Source organism: Pectinophora gossypiella, chromosome 21 (assembly GCF_024362695.1).
Source record: "Pectinophora gossypiella chromosome 21, ilPecGoss1.1, whole genome shotgun sequence".
Taxonomy (NCBI): Eukaryota; Metazoa; Arthropoda; class Insecta; order Lepidoptera; family Gelechiidae; genus Pectinophora; species Pectinophora gossypiella.
Window position 1 is genome coordinate 808937 of NC_065424.1, and position 26937 is coordinate 835873.

At 37.7% G+C, this 26937-nt stretch overlaps 4 protein-coding genes across 4 annotated transcripts in view; 1 reads left to right on the forward strand and 3 right to left on the reverse strand.

Moving 5' to 3' along the window:
- Window positions 1-3056: 3056 nt before the first annotated feature.
- On the reverse strand, window positions 3057-6892 carry LOC126376653 (piggyBac transposable element-derived protein 4-like). Its single transcript, XM_050024195.1, has 3 exons — window positions 5562-6892; window positions 5371-5478; window positions 3057-4787 (listed from the first exon to the last, which is right to left on the reverse strand). Exons 1-3 carry the CDS (start codon window positions 5709-5711, stop codon window positions 4026-4028), a joined length of 1020 nt encoding a protein of 339 aa, XP_049880152.1. The 5' UTR covers window positions 5712-6892; the 3' UTR covers window positions 3057-4025.
- Window positions 6893-20215: 13323 nt separating this feature from the next.
- LOC126376556 (uncharacterized) overlaps window positions 20216-26937 on the reverse strand; it is a 36026-nt gene continuing 29304 nt past the window's right edge. The window contains exon 3 of the mRNA XM_050024028.1: window positions 20216-23085. Coding sequence (XP_049879985.1) covers window positions 20771-22354 — 1584 coding nt within the window. The 5' untranslated portion in view covers window positions 22355-23085 and the 3' untranslated portion in view covers window positions 20216-20770. The remainder of the gene's footprint in view (window positions 23086-26937) is intronic.
- LOC126376673 (uncharacterized) lies at window positions 23413-25811 on the forward strand. The gene is made up of 2 exons (XM_050024222.1): window positions 23413-23893; window positions 24492-25811. The coding sequence occupies exons 1-2, from the start codon at window positions 23564-23566 to the stop codon at window positions 25047-25049; spliced, it is 888 nt and encodes a 295-aa protein (XP_049880179.1). The 5' UTR covers window positions 23413-23563; the 3' UTR covers window positions 25050-25811.
- LOC126376605 (uncharacterized) lies at window positions 25261-26936 on the reverse strand. Its single transcript, XM_050024101.1, has 2 exons — window positions 26287-26936; window positions 25261-26169 (listed from the first exon to the last, which is right to left on the reverse strand). The coding sequence occupies exons 1-2, from the start codon at window positions 26722-26724 to the stop codon at window positions 25345-25347; spliced, it is 1263 nt and encodes a 420-aa protein (XP_049880058.1). The 5' UTR covers window positions 26725-26936; the 3' UTR covers window positions 25261-25344.

Below are 26937 nucleotides of genomic sequence, written 5' to 3' on the forward strand. Positions count from 1 at the left end.
ACGCACCCCTTAACTGACATATAGCTGTCACTGCTGTCAGTGAGCTGTCAAGAGGGACTACTCTCGACGGTTGTAACGCACTCGCATGCTGTTGTTCTGTACCACTTTTGTACTTACCGATTTGTTTGTTTTAAAATAACCGACAATAGCTTTTATTTTGTTTTCCAATGCCGTCAATTCCTCTGATTTGGACATTGAATCTTGAACGGCTAGATTTAGAGAATGTGCGTAACAGCCAAAATGCTTCCAGCCTTAATCTTTTTCAATGGCTTTTTTGCCCTCCGGACTCGTGGTCACACCAGGTTGTCCATCCAGTATGACAAACAGGATTTTTTTTCTTGTTTGTCACACTGCTAACAATACAACACCTTTTATCTTAACTTGTCATTATAAGTAGTGCTGTGTTTATCAGCGTATAAATTAAAATTGATTCTATTTACGAAATTATACTTTATTTAACAGAAACATGACATGAAATAAAAAGGCTTGTGGATATTATCCCAACATTTCAATGTAATGGCCTAAAGATATTTCTTCATTCAATATTAAATTACCACGCTGGAACGTAACCCTCTTTAGCAATTTGACCAGCCCTTCGCATTTTTGTTGCAATATTAAATTCACGTTGTTCGTATAATACCGTTAATAGTTTATTATTTCGTTCCCTGCCAACTACGAGTATACTCGTAGTAGCTGATCTGGCATCCACTGCCAGCTACGAGTATGCAATGGAGGAGATTCCTCATCATTGCTGTCAACATCTATCCAATCATCTTCTTCCTGCGATAATGGTGTTATAGGCCTAGAACCGGAGGGATCTTCTTCATCAATAGCCGGTGAGTTCAAATTAGAGACCACGTCAACATCAATATTGGGAGAAGCTTGTGGTATTACGTCCTGATCAGGTGAAGCCGCTTGGGATCGTTCCTGACTGGCTGGTGGCGATTCAGTTGCCTCAGGTGGCGGAAGTGACCTGGACGGGCGCCTTATAAAAATCTCATTAGACGAGCCGCTACTGCATTCATCTGATTCATCGACTCGGCGAGTGGACCTGTCATTTGATGAGGTAGCTTTACGAGGTCCCGGCTCAACTGTCTCCTCTTCCTCTTCACCGCCTTGTGATTCCTCATTTGATGATGAATCATCCGATATGCACTTACTACGACATTGTGGTAGCATGGAAGGACGACGACGTGAAGGAAATATTTCTTCGGAGGAGTCACTGTCACCACAATCTTTCGGACTAATTGATCCAGGACGAGCGTCAGACTTTGAATTTTCATCCGATAATATATCCTCGTTTTCACTCTCAACAGGTCTAGCTTGTAAATGAGAGCCACGACGTGTCTGGTGCGGTAAATCCTCTTCATCACCCTCACTTGAAGATTCTCCTGATTGAGGTAGTTGGTAATCGTCGTCGTCGTCGTCTGGAGAGAAATCTCCTTTACGGCTATCATCAGATTCACTTAGAATACACCCCTTGCGCTTACGAGAATACACCCCTTGCGCTTACGTGACATCGTAAATAATAAAGAAAAGCTGTTTTGTTATGATAATTAATCAGCGCAATTACTATCAATCACACGATCGTAAACAAACTGCATAAAAAATGCAAACCGCGTGGTTCTCGCTCGCGACACGAATAATCCCGATGTTTTACGATCGCAGCCGAACTATCCGGTGCATCGAAGCTCGCACGAAGCGTCCCGCTGTCAGTTGCTAATGAACAGCGGGAGGGGACGCATGCGCTGCGGGTGTTTTCGCGCCAAATTTGTCTACGATTATACTCGTAGGTTGGCAGTGGGGTACAAAAATCATAGCTAATTGCCATACTACGAGTAAACTCGTAGTCCGTACTGGGCTCCATTGCCAACTACGAGTACGTATACTCGTAGCTAACATTTTGTATGGTGGCAAATACCATAGGAAATATTTACTACGAGTATACTCGTATGGCAGCGAACGAGTTAATTGTTACGTAATTTTTATTTATATGTTTATTTAGTTTTGAATGCCAACTCTCACAGACATTGTTTGTTCTATGCCGTTCTTCTACTACATTCCAGTCTGTAATATTTTCTTTCTTTAGCCAATTTCGTGTCATATATTTTGCTACATACTTGCTTCAATTACATATTTTTGTATTATTTTCCTACAAATAGTACTGAAGAAGATACAACATTTATATAATCTATTCCGGCAAAAGCGGACACGCGTAACACTTTGCAGGCATTTTGGTTTACCGATTAGCGTTATGTTAGGTATTAAGTTCTTTAGATTGTAATAGGTAGTATATTGTGTATTGTATTGTATTGTGTACTTGTGATGTTAAGTTTAGTCTATAAGTTTTATGTTATTATATTATTATAGATATTTCTGACTGGCTTCTAATCAGCTTTTATTTAATAAACAAATCACTCAACACCAATAATTGATAATGCGGGTACTTTTTCAATTCACCGCTTGAGGAATATTTTTAATTTCGTTATAACTCAATAATCCTCGCACATCACTGGCAGCCTACAATGAATGTTGCACAATATAGATCTTTTTAACGTTTTAGATAAGTATTTCACTGTTGCAACCGGTTTATGAATTTTAATCGACGCAGCGAGTTGGCGATTCCATCACCTTATCTGCGATAGTAGCTAGGGTATTTACATCCTTGGTATCCGACACTGCCAAGACAGCTCGTACTGACGGTGGGAGATGATTTTGCCATAGAATGTTCAGCGTGTCGTCGCTCACCTTACCACGGGCCAAGTCCTGCATACGCCGTAATAATTGTGACGGCTTTTGGTCGCCGAGATCCATTTCTCCGATGAGTTTTTGTATCTGGCGACTCTCCGACTCCTCATAAAAATTGAGAAGCCTAGCTTTGAGAGCTTCATATTTGTTGCTCTGTGGCGGGTTGAGCAGAATGTCGGTTACTTGTGTGATAACCTGTTTCCCTAATTTTGCTATGACCAGCTGGAATTTCGCCGCATCGCTTAGCCTCTGGTTATATAGTACCGCCTCTGCTTGGATGAACCACATCCGTGACGAGTCCTGCCAAAAATCGGGAATGCGCGACGAAACTGTAATCTGCGCCACATCACCAGCGGCGACGTCTTCGATTTGCTGCCATATTAAGTTAAACAACAATTCACTACTGGCACAATTTTTGTCCGTATGGCTTGCTCGTGTGAGCCAGCCCGACCGACGCTTCGTCCCGAACTCTCGATATTACGTATTAAAAATTAAAATTTGTAGGGGTCACCAGTTTTGTGTTGGATGACCAGATTTATCGTGTTCAGTTGTATGTTCAGTTCTTTAGTTCGGGATAATAAATGAAAGCACTCTTCCTGATATCAGTTCACTATATTGAGTTAGGTAGCGCACGTATTACACACAGTATATATTACCGGAACGGCGGTCGGGCTAAGACTGCCGACCCTTTAAGACATCGGAATACAGATACGCGATTAATATGCTATACTTATATAATATTTACTATGTCGCTACAGGTATCTAATTCGAAAAAAATATAGATTTTTGCCACTGAATATATAATTACATAAAACCTTTTGTATGTTAAAAAATAATCGGTGATTAATAGTGAATATGTACGTAAAGGAGGAATGCTTCGTTACTAAGATTCATTAGGGAGGGGACAAATATTATTAAATGCCCGCGTGATGACTCCACGCGCTGTACGGATTTCTGCCACTCGTGTGACGCCGTCGTGGCCTGTTAAGCAGGGCTCGATGCGGCCCAGCCGCCAGTAGCAGGGCGGTAGCCGGTTCTCGCGCACCAGCGCCATGGTGCCCTTGCGAAGCCCGGGGCTATTGCTGCTCCGCAATGCAATTGAGTTGTAGAAATTGTCCATAAAAAGGGTAAATCCCCTGCCAAGATAGTCCTTGAAAAGTTCCAGAACTATCTTGGCAGTAGAAGACGAAAACCCAAACACCGATGCCCTGGGTAATGTCCCTTTTCCGGTGTAAATAATCACTTTGAGCACGTACCCCGACACAGCCTCGCAGAGTTCATGTTTTTATTCCAAATCTTGCTGCTTTGGAGCGGATGCACTGCATCCAACTAATACGTCCTTTCCAAAGCAGCAACGATTCATCTATACTCATCTCTCTGCGAGGCGAGTAGATATCGGCAAACTTTTTGTTTAGATGTTCTAAAAGGGGCCTGATTTTCGCTAGTTTTTTGTCATCCCCGTGATGAATTGTGTTATTATCAGCGAAATGCAGGAAGCGCATGAGTAATAAAAAGCGATCTTTTTGCATGATTTTTCGAAATCCCGGCATTCCCAAAATTCCTGTTGACCAATACTCGTCCAGCCGTCCCCTAACGCACATCCCCATTAGCAATAAAACAGAAAACAGCTTGTACAGCTCTCCCACAGAGGTGTCGGCCCACTGCCTTAGTCGGCTTTTTTCGGCAAGTTCGTCTTCCACCTCGAAGTGTGGAGCAATATGTTGCCACGCAAACCTATTTGTTTCCGTGGCAATTGACTCCATGAGAGGTTGGTCCCAAATTTGTTGGAACAACGCGAAAGGTCGTGTTCCAACAATTTTAGGACCAACGCTCTCATTAAAGTCCTCTTGCACCGCGCGGAAACTTGAAAAATCTTCGCTCCACTGGAGCTCCTCCGAAGTATCCTCGGCCTCGTCCTCAGCCGTCTCTAATATTTGCTGAAGCTCTTCCAGGGTGAGCTCCTCCCCGTCGTCAGCTTCACTCCCGGAGTCCCCCGCAAGAGCTTGAGCAAGCGGCTCGTCGAAAATGTCTCCTTCATCCTATCAAAACATGACAAATATGCTCATGCAAAAGCACCCAAACCACAGTTAGTTGCACACATGTCGAATGTTAACGTAAAACAATTATAGAATATCGTTAGTTCCACACAACTTGCATATATTATAGCTCTTAGCAATTAGGTCGTCTGCATCCAAATAAGATTAGTGTCGTTCGAAAAATTAATAAGGAAATACACCCAAAACATGTTAGTTCTACACAAGTCACACTAATCAGTCTCCTTTATAGTACGTATTAGGTTCTATATATCAGCCGAAAGACGTCCACTGCCGGACTCCACAAAAATCGGTCTTGCGCCGCCCGTATCCACCTATTAGGTTATCTCCATTTGAATAAATAAATCATATTCAAGCGAAATCATCATAGACGAAGTTTCCATAATTGCAGACAACTTTTAAAGTTAAGTTTAGTTAGTTTCCCGTAAACTTTTAAAGTTAAACTAATTATCTATACAAATGTAAAGAAGCAGATACACGCATCCAAAACACAGACAATAGCTCAAAACTCTCAAACTGCACCTGTAATCCACACACCACACCATAGTGAAATAGATTTTATGCTTACCCTTTCAGCATTCGTTTCGGGAAAAAGATTGCGCGGTCTAAGGTGACTTCCGCCCTCGTCTATGAGAGACAAGCCTTCTCCCACATGAATCGTCTCTGGACAGAAACTCTGTATAATAAAGTGGTATGCTATAGTAATTTAAATTAAAAGAAATAAGAGCACAACGTCAGAAGTATTTATTAGATACGTACTTTAAGACGTCCCGAAGCAGTTTTCTCCAACAGGACGTCCTCGGTCAACGTCAGGGTTCCCTCTGGCGTCATTACGACTTTTTTGCCTACCACTAGTGGTTTTGGTCCACTAGTAGAGGGCGTAGCCGAGGAAGTGCTAGGAGCATCCATTTTTCTGAAAAACAAGCGGGTGCGTAAACTACATAATCTGAACGTACTGTTGTATAAGCAATGGGCAATAGATATGTACCTACAATTCTATTTACGGATATGCTATAAAAATTGTAAGACGAAAAGACCGTAATGAAAATCACGTTCCACTTAATTTTGTACAAAATTTGGCTACTGAACTATTCATCGTTGAGAAGTTCTCTCCTGGGAAGACAGTCCTGGCTGCAGCAGTAAACCATGCCCGAAACTAGGATCCTCTACCCAAGAACAAAGCCTATGTAAAGTTTGACGACTGAGCTGTTCACCGTTGAGGAGTTCCATCATGAGAAGACAGTCCTGACTGCAGCAGTAAACCATGCCCGAAACTAGGATCCTCTACCCAAGAACAAAGCCTATGTAAAGTTTGACGACTGAGCTGTTCACCGTTGAGGAGTTCCATCATGAGAAGACAGTCCTGACTGCAGCAGTAAACCATGCCCGAAACTAGGATCCTCTACCCAAGAACAAAGCCTATGTAAAGTTTGACGACTGAGCTGTTCACCGTTGAGGAGTTCCATCATGAGAAGACAGTCCTGGCTGCAGCAGTAAACCATGGCCAAAATTAGAAGTCTCTACCGAATAAGAAAGCATATGTAAAGTTTGGTGTCTGAGATGTTCACCATAGTTCCTTCGTGGGGAGACAAAAGATACTAATAATAAAACAAACATACTAATACAAAAAAAAATCCCATTTGTCATGACAACATTCTATTTGGTTATCAAATTGAACGATTCACTATTATTTCCACATCTCTGTTTATAACGTTATTCCAGTACAATTTGAAATTTGGGAACATACTGTGTATCTCTAACGGTCGTCGTGTATTTACATGACAAGATGGCGGCATTCTTGTTCATGTGTGTGTGTGTGTTTCAATAACTCAGTCACGGAAAATGACGAATTTTGGTGATATTACGAATTTATTGTAAGGAAACTGGTATAAATTGTAATTGTTATAAAATTTACAACAAGTTGACATAAAAACAAACTAGCTTGGAATATTATACATACAAGAAAAAACCCTAGAAACATACCGTACCGCTGCAGCTCTAAGGAACAGTTATCCTATTTTTATCTTTTATGTTCATATTTTAGAGAAATCTCAGGTAATTCTTCATAGTATAGTTTCTCAAATATATAAAAGTTACATCCACTTACCTTTCTAATGAATTTCACACAAAAAACACAAACTTTCGTACGGAGCACTCGAAACGTTATTCGCTCAACGACATTCAAATTTGAAAAGAGCCATTTAGCTGAATGGTGGCAAAATTTGAATGAGTGAATATTGTCTTTGGTAGATTATTTTATTATGAATTGGAAACAAGCAATAAAACACCTATAGCAGCTTTATTAAGATTTATATTTGCGTAAAAGTTGACCACTGTAATCTTGTCTCAGATCTGAGACTAAGCAGAAATAGGGGGTTGCTTAGATCTGAGACAAAGCAGCTGAGAGGTTAATGTTGGATTTTAGGATTTCATTTATCTTTTTATGTTTGTATATTTTAAATGATAAAATATAATGAATAAAGATAATATTTGTTTACTATATTTGATGTTCTATTTCACTCCAACTTACCCCAATACCTGTCTCCTGTGAGTCGCCACCTATACCAAAAGCCATCTCTGTGCCAATGACACCTAAAATTTTATTTGTTGTCTCGAGGAGAGGCTTGGCACAGGAATGAAATTGCCTGTGGCGGTCAAAGCCTTACGTAGGCTCGCTCCTTCGCCCCCTTGCTTTTTTCTTTAAATCCCGCCAAGTCTGAAATTTTTTTGATTATCATTTAAAATTGTGCTTTACTTCAATACATATAATAATAATTACAATCTAAAATGAAAATATTAAATAAATTATTTTACAACAATATTTAAAAAGAGCAATAATTACATGTCGCCATTGTTCTATGGATTTGTCGGGCCCATGTTCCCTCAGCAGCATCCGCAGCGTTTCCCACTGCTGTAGATACTGCTGGCTGCCCAAGGGGCCAGTGAATTCCCCGTTGGCAAAACTGGGGTGTGTACTCATGTAATCAACCAACATTTTTTGTTGAGTTAGAGTACTCCTTATTCTGAAACAAGTTATGATGATAAAACAAGATTCTTCGTAAACCAAATAGAACAATTCGGATTTGATACTTAGATACTTACTTCTTTTTCCCTAACTGCGGGTTCATTTCCAAAAAGATCACGAAAACTTTTACTTCACAAAGTTCAAAAGAAGTTGAGGATTTTTTTTTTTTGGTTATTTTGTCCGTAGGACAGGCAAAGGGATCATAGCCCATACAGCCAAGTCATGTGTTATATTTATTTATATATTTTTAGTTATAAAATTCATAGAAGGCCTAAACCAAGTCTGGCGTATTTTTACAAAATTAAGGCCGAAGCCAATTCTCAGTTTGATTTCAGAACTAAGGCCGAAGCCAATTCTCAGTTTGATTTCAGAACTAAGGCCGAAGCCATGTCTTAGTTTGTTTTAAAAATTAAGGCCGAAGCCAAGTCTTATATTGTTTACAAAATTAAGGCCGAAGCCAAGTCTTAGTTTGTTTTCAAAATTAAGGCCGAAGCCAAGTCTTATATTGTTTTCAAATTAAGGCCGAAGCCAAGTCTTTTATTGTTTTCAAAATTAAGGCTGAAGCCAAGTCTTATATTGTTTTCAAATTAAGGCCGAAGCCAAGTCTTATATTGTTTTCAAAATTAAGGCCGAAGCCAAGTCTTAGTTTGTCTTCAAAATTAAGGCCGAAGCCAAGTCTTAGTTTGTTTTCAAAATTAAGGCCGAAACCATGTCTTATATTGTTTTCCAAATTAAGGCCGAAGCCAAGTCTTAGTTTGTTTTCAAAATTAAGGCCGAAGCCAAGTCACAAAGTCACAAGTCTATAACAACTACAAGTAATCAAGAAAGGCGAAGGGTAAAATCCAAGACTAAAACACTAAAACAAAACAAAACGTATGTCGGTTGACATCTGTCAACACAACATTGAAACAAAAACAAAAGATACACAAAAGAAAAGAAAGTCAAAACGTAAAAAAGAACACAAATATATTCAAATTCAAGGTATTTCAAAGCAATAATCAAAAAGAAAGAAAGAATGTTTAGACAATCAAATATCTCCAAAAGTTGCTAAAACAAATTCATAGAGGGGCTTATAACAGTCCCTGTTTTTGAGAAGTTGCTGAAGGGAGAGCGGGATTTCTTCAGCTGTACGATATATGTTCAGGAGGCGGTCTATGAGAAGCAATCTGGGAAGAGTGAAACTACTGCAATCAAAGAAAAGATGTTGCAAAGTCTGATCAGCAGAGTTACAGAAATCACAAGTAGGTGATGTGAGAATTTTGATTCTATTTAAGTGGGCATTAAAACGGCAATGTCCTAGTCTAAGACGACATATAATTGAATAAAATTTTCTACCGGGGTACAGAGTACCTTTTGTAAACCATGGTGTTGATAAACTATTATTAATTTCGGCATACCATTTGCCTTTAGTTTGAATAATTTCCTGCCATGTTTCATTAAATTCATTTTTCAACTTTGTCCTGACAATAGCTACGATGTCAGAATCAGGAACTAAAACATTTTTAATGGGGTGAGACTGGGAACTATTTGTTATGGATCTGGCAAGAAAGTCTGCTTGCTCATTACCAACCACACCAATGTGTGACGGTGTCCAAGTCAATATTATATTTTTATTGTTTATTGATAGATTTTTATATTTTTCCCTTATGTCATAGATTATGTAGTTGGTATTACTAGTAAGGTTGGGATTATCTCGTTTCATGGTCTGAATCTAATTGTTTCTTAATTTCTTGTTTCGTAAATTAGGATATTTAGGAAATCTGGAAAATACAATATCTTTATGTAATCTTCATCCAAATCGGAAACAGGTCGAAAAATAAATTAAACGTGAATAGAATAACGCAACATGTAGATGTTACATTCAAACATAATATTATGTTATCGATATCAAAGGACAACACTACTTATAATACTTTGGGTACATGATCTGTCAAAGCTGATTAACGTAAAATGTGAAATCAATTATTTGTACAAATGTGACGGCTTTGCTGAAAATATGCGTCTGCATCGTGTTTAGGGCTCAATAAACTTTACAAAAACCAGACCAGGTAATGTATTTCTTGCACACAAACATGTATTATGTGGTCGATAACTTACCCATGGTGAGACATTGTTTGATCGTTCTCCATTATAACACCCATTCTACTCTCACAACCAATAGCTACGCAAGCCGTGGTTCATAATGAATAACTATTTCACAGATTGTTTATATAAAAAGTTAAAATAATGTCCCAAAACACCAAAAAACTAACGGCAGGTTTGGTATCCAGCTGACTACCACAACATCTCAAAACGGTAAACACTGACGTTCTAGACAGCGGTGTTTGTCTATGTTTGTTTCTTTTTTCCACAGAGATTGTTGCCATAGGGAAGAAAGAGAGCTGTGATAGTTTGATCGTCACTCTAAAATATTATCCGTCTATTCTATACAAGGTCTTTGTCCACGGTAGATAGTGGATCGCGCTGTCAAACCGTGCCCGCAGAGAAGATAGAAACTGCATATATCTTAAACCATACCGCGCCGCGCCGCGGCGCGGCAGTAGATAGTCGTGCCGAGCCCGCAGAATTTATTAAAACTGTCTTAATGGATACTATCCATAAAAAGTAATTCATTAAATTTTTTCTTTTTTTTTTCTTTTTATGGATCCGTTACGAATAGTACAATGGTATGCTCAGATTTTAAATAGTAACAAATTTCACTTTACACAGTTTTTATACGACAATAATATTCATATTGCTCTTATCAGTGAAACTTGGTTAAAGCTACACAATGTTTTAAAATAAATGGTTATATCATAATTAGATTCAGGCAATAATCACAATGGTGTTGCTATAATTATTAACAATCAGCTACATTATCAGCAAATAAGTACTACATACGATGATTCTAATCAAAATATAGCATACGTTTACATTTTGGCTTTAAACAAATTACTTTTCTAAGTTATTATAGTCCTCCTAACTCTTCAAATTTCACAAAAACCTCACTCAATGCTCTTTTTAGCACTCTTCCAAAACCAGTGCTTATTGCTGGTGATTTTAATGCGCACCGTTCTGTTTGGGGTTGTTCTTCTGTTGATAACAGAGGTGAATGTCTTCTTAAATGTATAGATGATAATAATTTAGTACTTCTAAATGATGGTACCTTCATTAACTACTGTAGGATCTAACACATGGAGGCAAAATGCTCTTGATCTGAGACTAGTTTCCCCCTCCCTGGCTGCTGCCTGCGAGTGGGGTGTTCATGATGACGCGTTGGGTAGTTATGCACAGAACACGATTGTGATAGTTTAGTTTTGATTGAGTATATCTATTATAATTATTAATGTGAATTAAACATTGATTTGTGATTAATAAAGACTGATTTACAATGATTATTTAATTATATAATATGATCTCATTTAAAAAAAAGAAATTATATAAACACCTCATATTATTGAATTTTTATTTTTATTGTAATCTTACTTATTAATATTATTATTAATTTACCACTCATCTGCCGTGGTACCAGACAACAGATTTGATATTGTGTCTCGCGTAAATCAGTGATTTAATAGCTTAATTTAATAGCCATCAGTCCTTCAACTCTTCCCTGTTTTCAGCCACCTCATGACATTACTAACATAATTGTTGCATGAAAGATAATTATAGAAAGATTATGTAACATACCCAATAGAAAATAGTCTCCAATCCTGTTGGTATATAGCCTCCTCATCTCATCTTTTATTACTGAGTTATTAAAAATAAATTGGTCATAGACCCGGCCTGGGTAATTTGCATTACAACTGAGGATCCGGCAGTCTGCATCACAGATCTAAAATCAACAATAAACAATGGTCAGAATACCACATCATACTGGGCTGGTAATTGTTATGTAAACATTATGTAATGGAGTAAAATGGTATATTATTTACCAGTTGCACATTGATTGACATGTAATCATGTCGGTTCTTATATTGAATTTTTGTTAACCCAGGTGGTGGGAACAAAGACACATGTGTGCAATCAATGGCACCAATTACATTTGGCACACCAAACTTCTGCCTGGATCCTCCTGCCACTTATTGCCGAGCCTCTTCAGACCCCGGAAAAACAATCCATTTTGGTTTGAGCCTGTGAAAGTACAAATTATAATTGTTAGAATAAACAAAAATATTAAAATTGTTGTTAAATTATCATACTTCAAAATAATTTACGTAAATACTTACTATTCTATTCACCGCATCTATAAATTGCGTCAAATTTGATCCTGACCATTACCTCGCTGGTGCTGGTACTGGCCATTGACAAGTATCCGTAAGCCGGTTAGGATCTAGGAGATAATAATAAAGTCACTTAAAAATCCCATAGAAAAAAGTGTCCCCTTAAGTCAGGAAAAAAATCACTTACCTTAATATCGGCTGGATAGCCTTCTGAATTAAGGGGTGACAAATCATCCTCCAATTCCTCGTGAAGGTACCCAACCATTTCCGACAAACCTACACTTTGGATCCAACTTGAGACGTTTTTGCTTTTGAACATGAACTGCGACTTTAGTACCAAATGTTTTTAAAAAGGAAATGTCATAGGACTTACCTGTCCATAACTCAAAAGGACTTTTATCACCTTGTGGACTTGGCCCACATCTATTTAATGTAAAAACAGTTGTGTTGACAGCTTCTGCCCAGAAATGCTTATCCATTTTAACTATCAAGGTCCTAGCACCTTCTAAAACAGTTCTATTAGCACGTTCAGCTCGACCATTTTGCATTGGTGTATATGGGACAGATTTTTGGTGAACAATTCCATTTTTTTGAAATAACAGACTAACTTCTTTATTGCAAAATTCTAAACCATTGTCTGTGCGTATTGTTTTAACAGACTTATTTGTTTGGTTTTGTACTAATTTCAAGAAATTTACTAAGCACTGAATAACCTCACTTTTTTATTTTAAAAAGTAAACAAACTTGTAACTAGAAAAATCATCAGTTAATAATAGAAAGTATTTTGCCCCTCCTATGGATTCAACCTCCATAGGACCAACCAAATCAGCATGAAACAGCTCAGCTTTAACACTAGCTCTTAAGTAACTAGGTTTATATGAAATCCTATGTTGTTTACCTTGCAAACAATCTTCACAAACACTATTTTTGGTTGTGTATTTAATACTGTGATTATCTAGATAATTTTTAACATGAGAGAAATTTTGATGTGCAAAGTTTGTGTGCCATTCTGATATGTCAACAATATTAGCGGAATCCACATGTGACTGAAACATTAAAGTGTACAATTTACCTGACCTTTTAGCAATCGCTCGGACTTGACCTTGTGCATTTGAAATTGTAACAAATCTGCTGTTGCACTTCATGGCGAAACCCTTGTCCATACATTTGGCAGCTGAAAACAAATTAACTTTTAGAGCAGGTACATACAAGACATCATTAAGTGTAGTTTCTAACCATTTTTGGCCATTCCATGCCAGTACTGAAACAGTGCCGGTTCCCAAAACATTCAATAAAGTGCCATCTCCAATTGTAACCTTTCTTGTGCAGTTGTCATTGAATATTGAAAACAGTTTGCGGTTATGGCACATATGCTGCGTAGCTCCACTGTCCAAAATCCAGTCTTCAGATGAACTTGAAGAGATAAAAGCTTCATATATGGTAGCAGATATAAATGCTGATTTATCTGGATTCTTTTCTTCTTTGTTTTTCTCTTTCAGCAGACGATGAAAACACTTGTCCTGTTTATGACCCTTCTTATGACAAAAATGACAAACTATCTGTTGACTTGATGGGCAATTTCTGGCTATGTGTCCTGTTTTTGAACATTTGAAGCATTTAACTTGATATTGAGAATTAGTTCTGGTAACTAAAGCATCTTCTGATGTAGTATGTGACGACAATCTTGATTCTTCAATGTAAAGTCTTGCAGAGAGTTCATTGAACGTCTGTTTGTCTTCAGGTACAGATTCCCAAGCAGATACTATATGTCTGTATTCAGGTGGTAAACTCATTAACACTTTAGTCATGATCATGCTTTCAGATAATTTTTCATCTTGAGCTTTCAATTTTGCAACTATTTCTTCAATTTGAGATAAAAATCTTGTAAGGTTTCCTTCATATTTCAGGTTATAAAACTGTGTGTGTAATAAGTGTTTATTCACTGTCGATTCCTGTTCAAAAATGGTCTTAAGCTTTTGCCACAATTGGTGTGCAGACAGAGTGTGCATGTGGTTAAATTTGACAACACTTGTTCGTCTATTTTGTGAACTATTAAAGCTTGAGTCTTGGCGTCTTCGTCGAATTCCTTCTCGGTTGGTTCACGTGAAAGTAATGCGTAGTTCCCTTTCGCACGTATCAATATCTCCGTTTGAAACTTCCATACCGTCCAGTTGTCTGATCCTCGTAGTTTAATACCGTTGCCACCACAGGCCGACCGCTCCATTGTTACAGCGTATAATAAAATTTCGCTTCACAACCGCATGCACTTCACATGAAAACAAAATAAAATGGCGTCCTCGCTCCTTCCTTCTCACAACCTTCCGACTGACGCGCTCCACCACACGTCATATATATCCTTTCCAACTCCGACCTGAAACAGGATTATGGCGCTGGGCCCATAACCTGTTGGTTTACACAGGTCGGATTTAAATAAAATGGGTTGTGATATTATGCAGTATATTTTTAATTGAAAAATACAAAGTGATGGCAGCCATTTACATGCAGAGAGGAGAGCGGCTCAAGAGACCACAGACTATACGTCATCAATGACAGCAACGTTTCGTTACACACAACAGCAGGAGATGACTTCAAGTCCTTGGTAGTCGAAAATGGAATATCAGTAAAGAATTTTTCTACTCTGCTGAAATTGCGGACTTCCGAGCCATATTCTAAATTAAAGCGTGCACTTGTATCCCGATTTTCAGTGTCTTGTGTAGAGGAGGTTTGGAGACTGTTGGAAAAGGAGCAACTCGGTGACCACAAGCCGTCTTCATTCCTGCGGCACCTGATGTCATTTGCGGGCCCGGCTTTCCCAGAAAAGCTGCTGATGGTTTTCCTGTTGTTATGAATAGATACAAGTTCTGACTGACACAAGTTCGAGTGCTGTGTGTACTGTTTGTAGTGCAAAACCTAGAGAAATGAATGATTTAAATAAGGTGACAGCTAAACCAGAAAATGAGAGTGTATACGGATGACCTTTCCACTTTACACGCTTGGATCAGATGTATGGAAATGATTTTACACATATCGTAAAATTTATCATTTGAAAAATGGTCTGCTACTACTTCAGAAAACAAAAAGAGCAAAGATGAGAAGAATAAATTAAGGTAAAAAAATCTTTAAAAACAAGCTTTTATTTAAATGCGCTAAAAAGAAAAAAATAAACTTTTACACTATAACTTTACTGTCAACTTATAACATTTCAAATTCAACATATTTGACACAATTTATATGTTTTAAAAGCTTGTCGCGAGATTTAAGTACCTACTCGTAATTTTAAAAGCAAGTTTTAAAATACCTGCCTATTAAAAATTTTAAACTAAGAAAGTAAATACGAGTACTTAAATCTCGCGACAAGCTTTTAAAACATATAAATTGTGTCAAATATGTTGAATTTGAAATGTTATAAGTTGACAGTAAAGTTATAGTGTAAAAGTTTATTTTTTTCTTTTTAGCGCATTTAAATAAAAGCTTGTTTTTAAAGATTTTTTTACCTTAATTTATTTTATACTTTTTAGTTTTCACCTTGTAAGTTCCTAAGTCTGTTCATCTCATTCAACGCATCATTATTGCAAGGTCGTTTGCCAGTTAATTTTGAACAATCCAACTCTTCAATTAGGAGCCCTTCTAACGATTTCACCCTACTTAAGGCCACATATGCTTGACCAGCGGCAAAGAGCTTCGAGCCCAAGTATACAACGGCATGGTCAACAGTACTACCCTGCATTTTGTGTACCGTACAAGCCCAACATAATATAATTGGTAACATTCTCCTTTCTGCAGTGCCGCGACTAAATTTTGCTGGAAATTGCACAGTCTTGGGTTGAATGAGATGAACACCGTCTTTACCGAAGTCTATACGGACGGAAGGTATGTCAGTATCATACATTTGAGCTCTCCGGAAGCAAGGCCATAATATTTCCGTTATGTATCCGATTGCACCATTCACAAGACCCTTGGATATATCTACATTGTACCGTAACATTACCTTGGCCCCAACAAATATTTCTAACTCCTTAGGGAGCCCTCCAGTCTTATTTATATCAGATGGTATAATATTATTTAAATCCACGTTGTCATTATTTCGAGAACTATCTACTAGACTATCCTGTGCTCTTATTTTGTTGATAGTTATACCTTGAGCCCGGAAATGTTCGAGAACACTTTTGTTATGGTCATACACTTGTTGGTTAGTGGGATAAATTCGTAGGGCCTTTTCAATTGCAAATTCACCTGTCGGTTCTTTGTTTAATCGATTCATTAAAATAGCAAAATGTTCAGATTGAAGTTCACCAACCCTTAAGGCGTTTAAGAGGTCTTTAAAAGTTGTGCTACCTTGTTGTCGCATATTTTCGGTTAATTCAATTAACGAGAAAGAGCGCCATAAGTGTGTTGCTGGGATAAACCTAGCGGGTTGATCAAACACTTGATTTCCTCTCACAGGAGGTAACTGCATTAAGTCCCCAAACACACAAATATTTATACCACCAAAGAGTAATTCGTTGTTTTTGAGTTGTCTAAGTCGGGAATCTACCATACATAGCATTTCATATGGAACCATAGAGATTTCATCTATAAATAAAAATTCTATGTGTTGCCACTGTTGTCGCATCAACCGCAAGTAGTTGCCAGTAAGAATAGGCATTTGCACTATTCTACCATCCTTTTGTACAGGCAATTTTAGAGTAGAATGTAATGTAGATCCGCTCACTAAACGCGCTGCTACTCCTGTAAGCGCACAAACTTTAACAACTTGCTTGCCGTAACACCGATTTACTTGATTTTTTAATAAATTAAAGAGGAAAGTCTTTCCAGTCCCAGCGTTACCCGTTATGAACAATCTTAGACGTTCATTGCTATGATTATTTAGCTGTTCTGAAATACTCCTAGTTATGAATAAAAATGCGTCCATTTGTCCAACATTCATTGCTCTTCTAGCATTAAGAAATTCGTCATCAGTCATGTGCTGTTCTGGCATTTCCACCTCTTCTTCAATATTTTCCTGTTGAGCTTCTTGATTCAAGACTTCAAAGGCATGAATTTGATTGAAAGCGTTTTCCAGCTGTCTATCACGCTCTCTAAATATCTCCAAACGAGCGTTAGTTGCGCGTAGATCAGATTCTTTTGCCAGAAACGCTTCTCTGGCTGTATCATGGGGTTGTGTCGTTTAAGTACTGAGTTCCTTTGGCTGTCTTCCGGCTCCATCATCAGACCCTGGTTACCATCTAGCATCTAAGTACTCATCTAGGCGAATCAAACGAGCCCAAACTCGATTTGGTTGTGTCGTTTAAGTACTGAGTTCCTTTGGCTGTCTTCCGGCTCAATCATCAGACCTTGGTTACTATCTAGCACCAAAGTACTCATCTAGTCGAATGAAATGAGCCCAAACTCGATGTGGTTATGTTATTTAATTACTGAGTTGCTATGGCTATCTTCCGACTTCATCATCAGATCAGCTCCATGTCATAATAATATTGCATTGTCATCGGATATACACGTGCATGCAAAATTTCAGCTCAATCGGTTGAGGGCAAGTGCCTTAAAATTGAGTTATAAAATTCCACCCGAACACACAAACATACATACATACATACATACATTGCAAGTTAAATAAAAGCTTGTAAAAAGTACGTACATGATCGCTTTCGATCCGAAATGGGCTTACATATAGATGAACCACGTCAAGGACCGGGAAACAGCAATGACGTAATACAGCTCGTAGATTTTCCAAAACTATCATTGCACAGCAGAGATAATAGGAGTTGATGAAGAAATAATTAAAAGGTTTTTCGTCATTATGCAAACATTGTCGTCGGGGATGTCAATTAACGCTAAGGAATTCGGTAAATATTGGCCCCGATTCCTGCAGACACCTCCTAATTTTACTTTAAGTTATACCTGTAATTTTTTTATCCGCCGAAAAGGAACTGCTCAACTATATTAATCGATATAATTGGTATTATATGCCATATTCAGTCCACAAAATGCTGATTCATGGCGAAATTATAATAAAACGCTTTGCTGTGTTTACAATTGGTCAATTATCAGAAGACGCGCAGTAGTCGCGTAACAAAGACTATAAAAAAATAAGATTATATCATGCCCAGAAATGTTCGAGAGTATCAACAAATGAGGATGTCTTTCATACATTGTTATATACATCAGATCCATTAATATCAAGTGTGAGGAAAGCCAATGAAACAATAAATAAAAGGCTGTTTGAAGATGCTAAGCAACTTTTAAATTTAGAACAACTGTAATTTCATATTATTAATTTATTTTATTATAATGTCAGCTAAGAAGTGATATTATGTATTTCTTCTCATCTTCCACTTATTACTTTATATTTAAGCGCCTAATTTTATTGCATTCTATAAAAGTTAAATTTAAAAAAAAAGTACTTTGTATTCTTTTTTTACTTTCAAATTCAAATATTTATTGCATTCCATGTAGTACAATGGGGTGTTACATAGGCACAGGAACTAAAACATGGACCCTGTAGGGCACAGCAACGTTGAACGCTTTAATAAAAACACGTGCATACCTTTAATGTTTACATTATGTGATAGCCTATGTATGCAAATTTTGCGTTTCTATCTTTATAAACAAAAAAGTTACAGATTTTCGGCACGCAAAAGGCCGATTGGTCCCATAGTGCGTTGGGTTTCGTATGTGGCAGTCTACGGAAGCATCTAATAGATCTCAAGACAGGCAAACCATCTCCACAGGTGGACGATATGATCTTGGAGGTCTGGAAAGTTCAGGCTGGAGTGACTAGAGGGTTGGTCCAAAGATCATCGTAAGTTATTTGGTTGGGTTGGCAGCTTGGACGACCTCAACTTCAAAAACTTATCGCCCTGCGTGGCAAAAATGACTGGAATGGACAATTAAAAACGGAGTATCGTCAAAGAAACCTACAGCGATAGACTTAGCACAATATTTATGTTATCTTTTCACTGAAATGCACTTACGTTTAGTACGATTTTTGTGCACAAATCCGTTATATGCACATTTCAAACCTTGGATTAAGTGAAACACTATCTGGACACATTTTAGTTAAAAATACCTTAAAAGCCATTGCTGCTCAACAGCCAACAAAACGGTTACGTTTACAGACATGGAGTGTATCAGAATTATTGGAATGGATGAAACAACAGACAATAAATAATGAAAGTATCTTCTAGGTGACAAGTAGCTACATTGCTGTTACTGGCCACAGGCAGAAGGCTACATGACCTTACCTTATTGGATGTTACTTCAGACTCTTATGAGACACTGGCGTGGAAGTAAAACTGATACCTCCACATATGTTCAATCAGGGTGGGAGTTCTCCGAAAACCCGAATAAATGTCTGAATATTGTTTACTGGATAAGGCGGTTATTGAATATATCTGAAAGTAGGAGAGGTCCTCAATCGAAACTATTCATAACAACCAGGGGTAAAGTCAAGCCTGCGAGCCAAACGGTGATAGCAGGATGGGTAAGAATTATTTTTAAGGAAGCAAACAACGTATCTTCGCCTGGTACCTGCCGCGCTGCGGTAGCCTCGGATAACTGGATTAATCAACACATGGACTTAGAAGAAGTATTTAAAAAAGGGAACTGGAGAAAAGGAGCCACCTTCCTGAACATTATTAACATTATTATAGAGACATCAACCGCTGCGTTGAACATAGGGCCTTTGGGCGTTGTATGTCTCGTGATTTTACACCAATTTAGCAATTTGATTTTAAATATTTTTGATTTCTAGTGTGATGGTGATTATTTTTTAGCTACAATTAAGTCAACAAATTAAGTTTAGAAGATATTTATGATTGTTAATTTTTACTTAATTATAACAACTATAATATAATTTTATAACTTATCTAGAATGGTGTACTTAATATTTAACCTAGTCATAGTACGCTGGTTCATCGCTGGCATATAATAAACACGTCTCATCGGTGGGTCAAGCCTTTAGGCTCGAACACCTAAATAGAAGCGTTTTCCCCCCGATGGGTAGAAAACAATTATTTAGGTTTCAGCAGTTCGGCTTGGCCCACCAGACTTTAAAACCTTACTAGCTCCTATGAAGTACTGTGGAACTGCGTCGAAGCCGCTTCCTCCGCCCGCACAATGCAATGACAGAATACGTTGTGTTATCTGAACGGCTAAAACCTAAATAAGTGTTTTCTACCCTTCGGGGGTGTAGGGTTCTTCGGTAATTAATAAACTGTTTCATATACTTTTTCTAACCTTTTATTTCCAAAATTACACGGTTTCAATATCAGATTTTAACCACAGCGTACACAGTAATCATTTGACACTAAAAGTGACGAGACGTCTGAAGGACAGCCGGGAATAGAGACGCTTTACATCTCTACAATCCCTTTCTTTCTTAATTAAGTAAGAGCTTAACTTGATAGGTATCGCAATAACAAAAGTTTTGTTCTTATGAAGGTATTCAAAATAAATATAAAGCAGGCAATAGATACCAAAATTAACATACTTAGGGGAGACTGGGGCAAGATGAGATAGCTAAGACAAAACTCGTTATACAAAGAAAATTAAACTCTTTAATATCATTCTTTAACAAAAGAGGTAACCATTATACATTTCTCTCTTATAATTAAACTTTGTAGCATGCAAAATCACAGAACTTTTTTTGGCAAATAATTTAATAGTAAACTCGGCAAATTTCCCGTTTTGCCCCATAACTGGGGCATGATGGGAAACGCTGTGGGGCAAAACGAGTATGCTTTTTAATCAGGTAGACAGCGTTCACAAATGTGTGCCTCTTCGTCTTCCTCATCTACTCCAGCACATGAATTATGCGCCCAACCGTGACACACGCCGCAAATGACCCAACCCTCAGTTGAATCTGAGTATAAGTACCCACAATAGATGCAAGCACAGTCATCCTCCTCTTCTTGGGATGAACTATCTTCCGATTTAGTTTCATTTTTGCACCTTTTGGTTTGACGCTTTTTCTGCAAGTTTTCCTTGTCAGTTGTCTTTTTAATCTTCTTTGCAGTCTTTTTTCCAGGTTTCTTCATTTGTTTTTTACGTTTTTGAATCACTTGATTATCAGTCTTTTTTTTATTTTTACCTTCTTTAATACTTATATCTTTCATGAGTTCATTTTTGTAAGGTGATTCAGTTAGTATTGCAGTCTTCCCTCGTTTCCTAGTCTTCCTCTCCTGAGTTCTAACTTCTTTAGGTATAGCCATAATATTTTCAGGACTTACCAGAAAATTTATTTTTATTTGCCTTTCGGGAGTTTTGTCTTTAGCTCGAAATGTCGACGTTGAAGGTTGCTCGGCCAATGTTTTTTCAGGGCTCCTTCTAGTATTAATAATCTCTGGAGAATATCTATTGAAATCAGCATCTGCAGCAACGTTTTGAGAAGACGTGGTAGTCACAGAAATGTCAATTTGAGAATTCAACAAAATCAGGGCATCATTGTTATTCAAAAAAGATGTGGCTGGTTCAGCAATATCTTCTTTTTCAGTGGATAAAACTGGATGTACAGCATTTTCTGAGGATATCAGAGGTTCTGAACCACCTCCTTCATCAATATGTAAGTTTGGGTTAGTAATGATGTTTTCTTGATTTTCTGATGTGGTTCGACCACGACTATTTTCAGCCTGGGAACAAATAACTGAAGAAGGTACATTATTTTGCTGGGTTGCAGACGAGATTTGTCCAAGGTGAACTGAAGGGGATGGCCGCGAGAGATTTTCTTCAGTGATTGCTGGTTCGGATGTCGAAGTTGATGGAGCATTTTCCATATTTAGCTCTTCTCTTGCCAGATTTTCTGTGTTAGTCGTCTCCGCAGCTATGAAATCAGCATCCGTAAAAACATTTTTATCTAATGGCCATATACCACATTTCCGAAATCCATTTATGGCTGTGAGCATTGTAGCTGCTGTCAAGTAAGCTTGTCCAAAAAGTTTTGCCACTTGATATGGTGTAACCACGCGACCAGGGTGATCTCTCAGCCATTTTTTAACTTCTGCACTGTAGTACGTGCTTAAAGGTCTCATGAAAGACACGTCTAAAGGCTGCAATTTGTGAGTACAATGTGGTGGTGTACATAATAAAATCACATTATTTTCTCTTGCATAATCTATAAGGTCAATATTTTTGGTATGTGAAGAGTGACCGTCTAACAGAAGCAATATAGGCTTTTCTTTTGTCGGTTGTGCAAACTGCACGAATGATTTAAACCAATCAAAAAATATTTTTGTAGTAATCCAGCCATTGTCACTGCAAGTTCCCCAAAACCCTGACGGAGCATCATCCAAAAGTTCTTCTTTCATGCGCTTCCGAGCGTATATTAGCATTGGTGGGACATAGGTGCCAACGGCATTAAAACAAATTTCAGCAGTGACCAACTGGCCTCTCTCTGCTGATGAGAGGCAGCCGACTTGCTTCTAACCCTTCATTGACAATATCTTAGACTGACTTTTGGGAACAGTACTGATCCCCGTTTCGTCTACATTGTAGATCCTTTCAGGTGTCAGTTTATGTTTATCTATAACATTTTCCAACAATTTAAAAAAATTGTTGACTGCCACTCTGTTAAAACCCATCGCTCTTGCAGCTGAAGTTGGTTCTGGACGTCTGTATGCTAGATCAGGGTGTCGTTTTAAAAACCCGCTGAGCCAATCTTCTCCTGCCATACCAGTTTCTGTATTAAATGGGTTATCTATGTGATTACGCTGAGCTAACTGATAAGCTATAATACGAAGCTCTTTTCCCGTTAAACCAAAAAGCCGTGCTTCCATAGATTTCACATACTCCGCCAGCTCATTTTCTTGCTCGGCTGTGAAAACAGTTTTGAATCTTCCCAAATGTTTTTTCCCGCAGTCGTTATCAGAATCAGTGTCGTCATTAACAGTTTCACGAGCTTTTCTTACTCGTCGTTCTAAGGTCGACTTCGGAACATCGTAAGTAGCCGAGGCTCGAAGAAATCCCATTCTATCAGTAAGAACAGCAGCTACTGCTCTTCTCATATCTTCTTCGTTCCATTTGCCACGATCTGTTTTTCGTTTATAGTTGCGCACCATTTTATCTGTAGACAAATAAATAAATAGGTAATATATTTAAATCTGATTTAATTAGAATTTACAAATATTATCAGTACATAGAAAATGTTATTAAAAAAAACCGGATAGTATCCCATTATGCCCCGATCATCTTGCCCCGATTCACACGCAGGTAAAAAAAAATACGCAATTCTAACCTCAAACTTTACCGGTGAAAAAATGTGGTTTAAATTTAATGTTTTGGACTACTGTAATAAGCTCGGGATTGAAATAAAACATTAACACAGGTACTAAAGGAGTCTACACACCAAACCCGCCGACCCGCCGACACAGCCCGGCGGCTTGGTGTCGGCGACTTTGCTTCAAGAATCATGTCGGCGACTCGTACCCGCGCGTGCAAGTCGGCGGCATGGCCGGCGACTTGCGTACGCGCACGCTCAGTTGCCCGCCGACACTCCAGCGATAGTGACGTGCTTGTGTTTTTTTTTGCGATTTTCTGCAATAATGGAATGGGACGAAGAAACCACTCTAAAGTTAATAAATTTGTATCATATAAAGGAATTATTATGGAATCCAAAACACTTGGATCACAAATGTAGACCTAAACGTTTTGATGCACTAAATGAGATGGCAAACGAATTAAATACAAATGTCACAGAAATAGAACGGAAGATAAAAAATTTGACGAGCCAATATTATAGAGAAAGAAAAAAAACGATTGAATCAAAAAAGTCTGGAACCAGCGCAGATTTTGTTCATGAGAGCAAGTGGTTTGCCTTTAAATCTTTGAATTTCTTGCTCAATAAAAATAAACCTACTGGAACAATCGATACGGTATGTAACATTTCAGTGATGTTGTATTATTTTATTTCTAACCTAATTATTAGAGCACACAAGAATAATATGTAAGCTTGGCCCGAGTGAAGAGAGGCGCGCGGTAAATAAAGGCATAGGTACTTATTTTATCTGCCTTTGTTGTTGCGCTGCCGCTATTGTTATTGCACCGAAATATTTCCTAAACAAATTATTTCTTGGAATGGCATGTGCACAGATATAATAGTCATTGCAAATGTATTTTTTAAAAACTAACAACTCTTTTCTCAACAATCTTTTAATTTCGCCGAATTTCTATTATAAACCGAGAGATTCCGTACCATTTTCTTTTTTTTTTCTTTTTAGGTTGTTTTAGAAATATTATTATTATTATATATTATTATATTATTATAATAATATTTATCAATAATAATAATTATCAATGTAAAAAATAATTAATAATAATATTTCTAAAACAATTAGTATTAGATATGATTTATGACCATTGTCTTTTTTTTTCATATATTCCGTGCGGTGTACCTACTCGCGGGTAAAAGCTAGTGTGTAATACATTTCATAAGTAAACTGTTGGTGATTCAAATAAAATATATTATTTCAGGAGATAACAGCAACTGACAATAATGCCCAACATGCGGACAATGATGCTCAACATGGGGAAAACGATTCACCTCAAACGTCAAACATCATTCCCCAAGCGAATAAACGTTATAAACCTAATCCAAGTAATGAGATGGTGTCGGAAGCATTAAATTTAATGAGAACAGTCAGTCAACGGACAAATCAAAAAATAAAAGATGAGGACGATTTGTTTGGCGAATATATTGCGACACAACTTAGAAAATTTGATAAAACAACAAAGGCAATAATAAAACATCGGATTAACAATATCTTTTTTGAAACCGAAACTGGATATCGTTCAGACATGTTCGAAGCTTCGCCAAGACCTTCTACTTCTCATAGTCATCCAGGATATTATACAATGGATCAATGTGATGTAAATTCCTACTACTCATCATCCAACTCTGCCGTAACAAACCCTGTTTCACCGCCTCTTGGTGAACCTTCAACATCTTCAATTGAACCTTCGTTACGTGTGTCGATTCAAGAGAGTGGTGATATTGAGAACATATTATCATCTATTGAGTCAGATAAATAGGTTTATTCCACAAATCCCCACCGTATGCACTCTGAGAATAACCCTATCACCTGATGCGAGATAACGTTATGTAGGCACAAGTATTTCGTCTTAATGTTGTTGAATCGTCATAGTATACTCAAAATGCATAAAAACATCAGTGGGGATTTCGCGGTGGGGATTTATAGAATAACTCGGTAAATAAAACCACTTATAAATGAACAAAAACAAGTGATTTACGAAGTTTTTAATACAAATTATAATAAAAATACAAGTACTAATACAAGTATGAGTTTCATTAAAACGTACGAGTTAGTCATTGATCATTCTGCCATGGTAATCTCCCGACATCGGAAAGAAAATATTGAACCAATTCTGTCCTTATAACCTCAGGAGATTGTGTCCTTGTAACCTCAAGGGAATGTGTATTGTCTTGTCTAGGCAAGTCAGCAAACAAATTATTTTCACGTGGTTCCCTGCGCCAATCTCCTGGATTGATTTCTCCCCTACTATTTTCAGTATCATATTCATTTTGTTGTATTATACCATGTCGTTTTACATAATTGAACAAATGAATACATGCCAATGTTACAATAGTAACTTTTTGTGGATTTAGCTGGATGGGTTTGTTAAATATCTTAAATTGTTTTGTTAACTGTCCAAATACGTTTTCAACTACTCTTCGACCTCGACACATGCGATAGTTGTACACTCTCTTGGGAGACCCTTTCGCATGATTACCATCATAAGGTTTTAAAATATTGGTTTGTAAAGGAAACGCATCGTCGCCCAAAAAAAAATAGGGTACTGGCATAATTCTTCCAGGTAGAGGTTTTTTATCTGGCAAATTTAAATCATTAGTATATAACATTCTGCATAATGAAGAGTTAGCAAATACACCACCATCGGAAATGCGACCCTGACACCCCACATTAGCGTATAAAAACTTATAATCTGCATCCACTAATGCAAACAGTACAATACTGAAATACATTTTATAATTAAAATAATCGCTTCCACTTCGTGCTGGACATTCAATTCTAATGTGCTTTCCATCCATAGATCCAACACAATTAGGTACATTCCATCTACTCAGATATCCATCTGCAACTTTTGTCCATTCGTTTGATGTTCGTGGAATCTGAAATCGGAAATGTGCTCGGTGATAGGATAGCCATTTGCCTACTTATATAGTAATTTTTCGGAACATAGTTTTTCTGGAAGATTAAAGAAAGTTAAACGCCCATAATGTACATACCTTCACATAATCCGAAAGTCCATCTACGATAGCTTGGCACACTTCTGGAATAATGTAGGAAATAAGTTGAGGAGATACTTTAAAGGTGTCACAAAGACTGTTGAATGAATCTCCCGTAGTCAGGTATTTTAATGTTATTGATAATCTGTCCGTTGGTGAAATTGCACTTCTGTAATTTGTATTTTTTTTAACTATTGTGGGTCCAACAATGCTTAGTAAATATTCAAAGTCGGTAAACGTTAATGACATAAATGTCTTAAAATGTAAGGGTCTTTTTACAATCAAATCGTCTGTTCTTAAATCTTTTATTCTATCACTGTTACTGTAACGACTGCGACTCATTAAGCTTGGTCTAACCCAACACTGTCGTTTTCTCTTCAGGGACCCAGCTAAAATTATTCCACATGCTGCTATTATTAGATCAGCATCAGTATCCATGTTTATTGTAGGCTGCAATATTCGAGAAAAACAACACGTCACGTTCGTACACACTGCAATCACTAACTAAAAAAGTTGTACTGATTTCTTGCCGCCGACTAACTCACCGACACAGCCCCATGACACATGTTGGCGGGTTGGCGGGTTTGGGTCGCCGACACCAAGCCGCCGGGCTGTGTCGGCGGGTCGGCGGGTTTGGTGTGTAGACTCCTT

Excerpts from the sequence above, each read along its gene's own strand:
- LOC126376653 (XM_050024195.1), bottom strand. The coding sequence starts at position 5,711 with ATGGATGCTCCTAGCACTTCCTCGGCTACGCCCTCTACTAGTGGACCA. Across the intron at positions 5,479-5,561 it reads CTGCTTCGGGACGTCTTAAA|AGTTTCTGTCCAGAGACGAT; the intron begins GTACGTATCTAA and ends TTTATTATACAG. Across the intron at positions 4,788-5,370 it reads CCGAAACGAATGCTGAAAGG|GATGAAGGAGACATTTTCGA; the intron begins GTAAGCATAAAA and ends ATGTTTTGATAG.
- LOC126376673 (XM_050024222.1), top strand. The coding sequence starts at position 23,564 with ATGGAATGGGACGAAGAAACCACTCTAAAGTTAATAAATTTGTATCAT. Across the intron at positions 23,894-24,491 it reads CTACTGGAACAATCGATACG|GAGATAACAGCAACTGACAA; the intron begins GTATGTAACATT and ends ATATTATTTCAG.
- LOC126376605 (XM_050024101.1), bottom strand. The coding sequence starts at position 26,724 with ATGGATACTGATGCTGATCTAATAATAGCAGCATGTGGAATAATTTTA. Across the intron at positions 26,170-26,286 it reads GACTTTCGGATTATGTGAAG|ATTCCACGAACATCAAACGA; the intron begins GTATGTACATTA and ends TTCCGATTTCAG.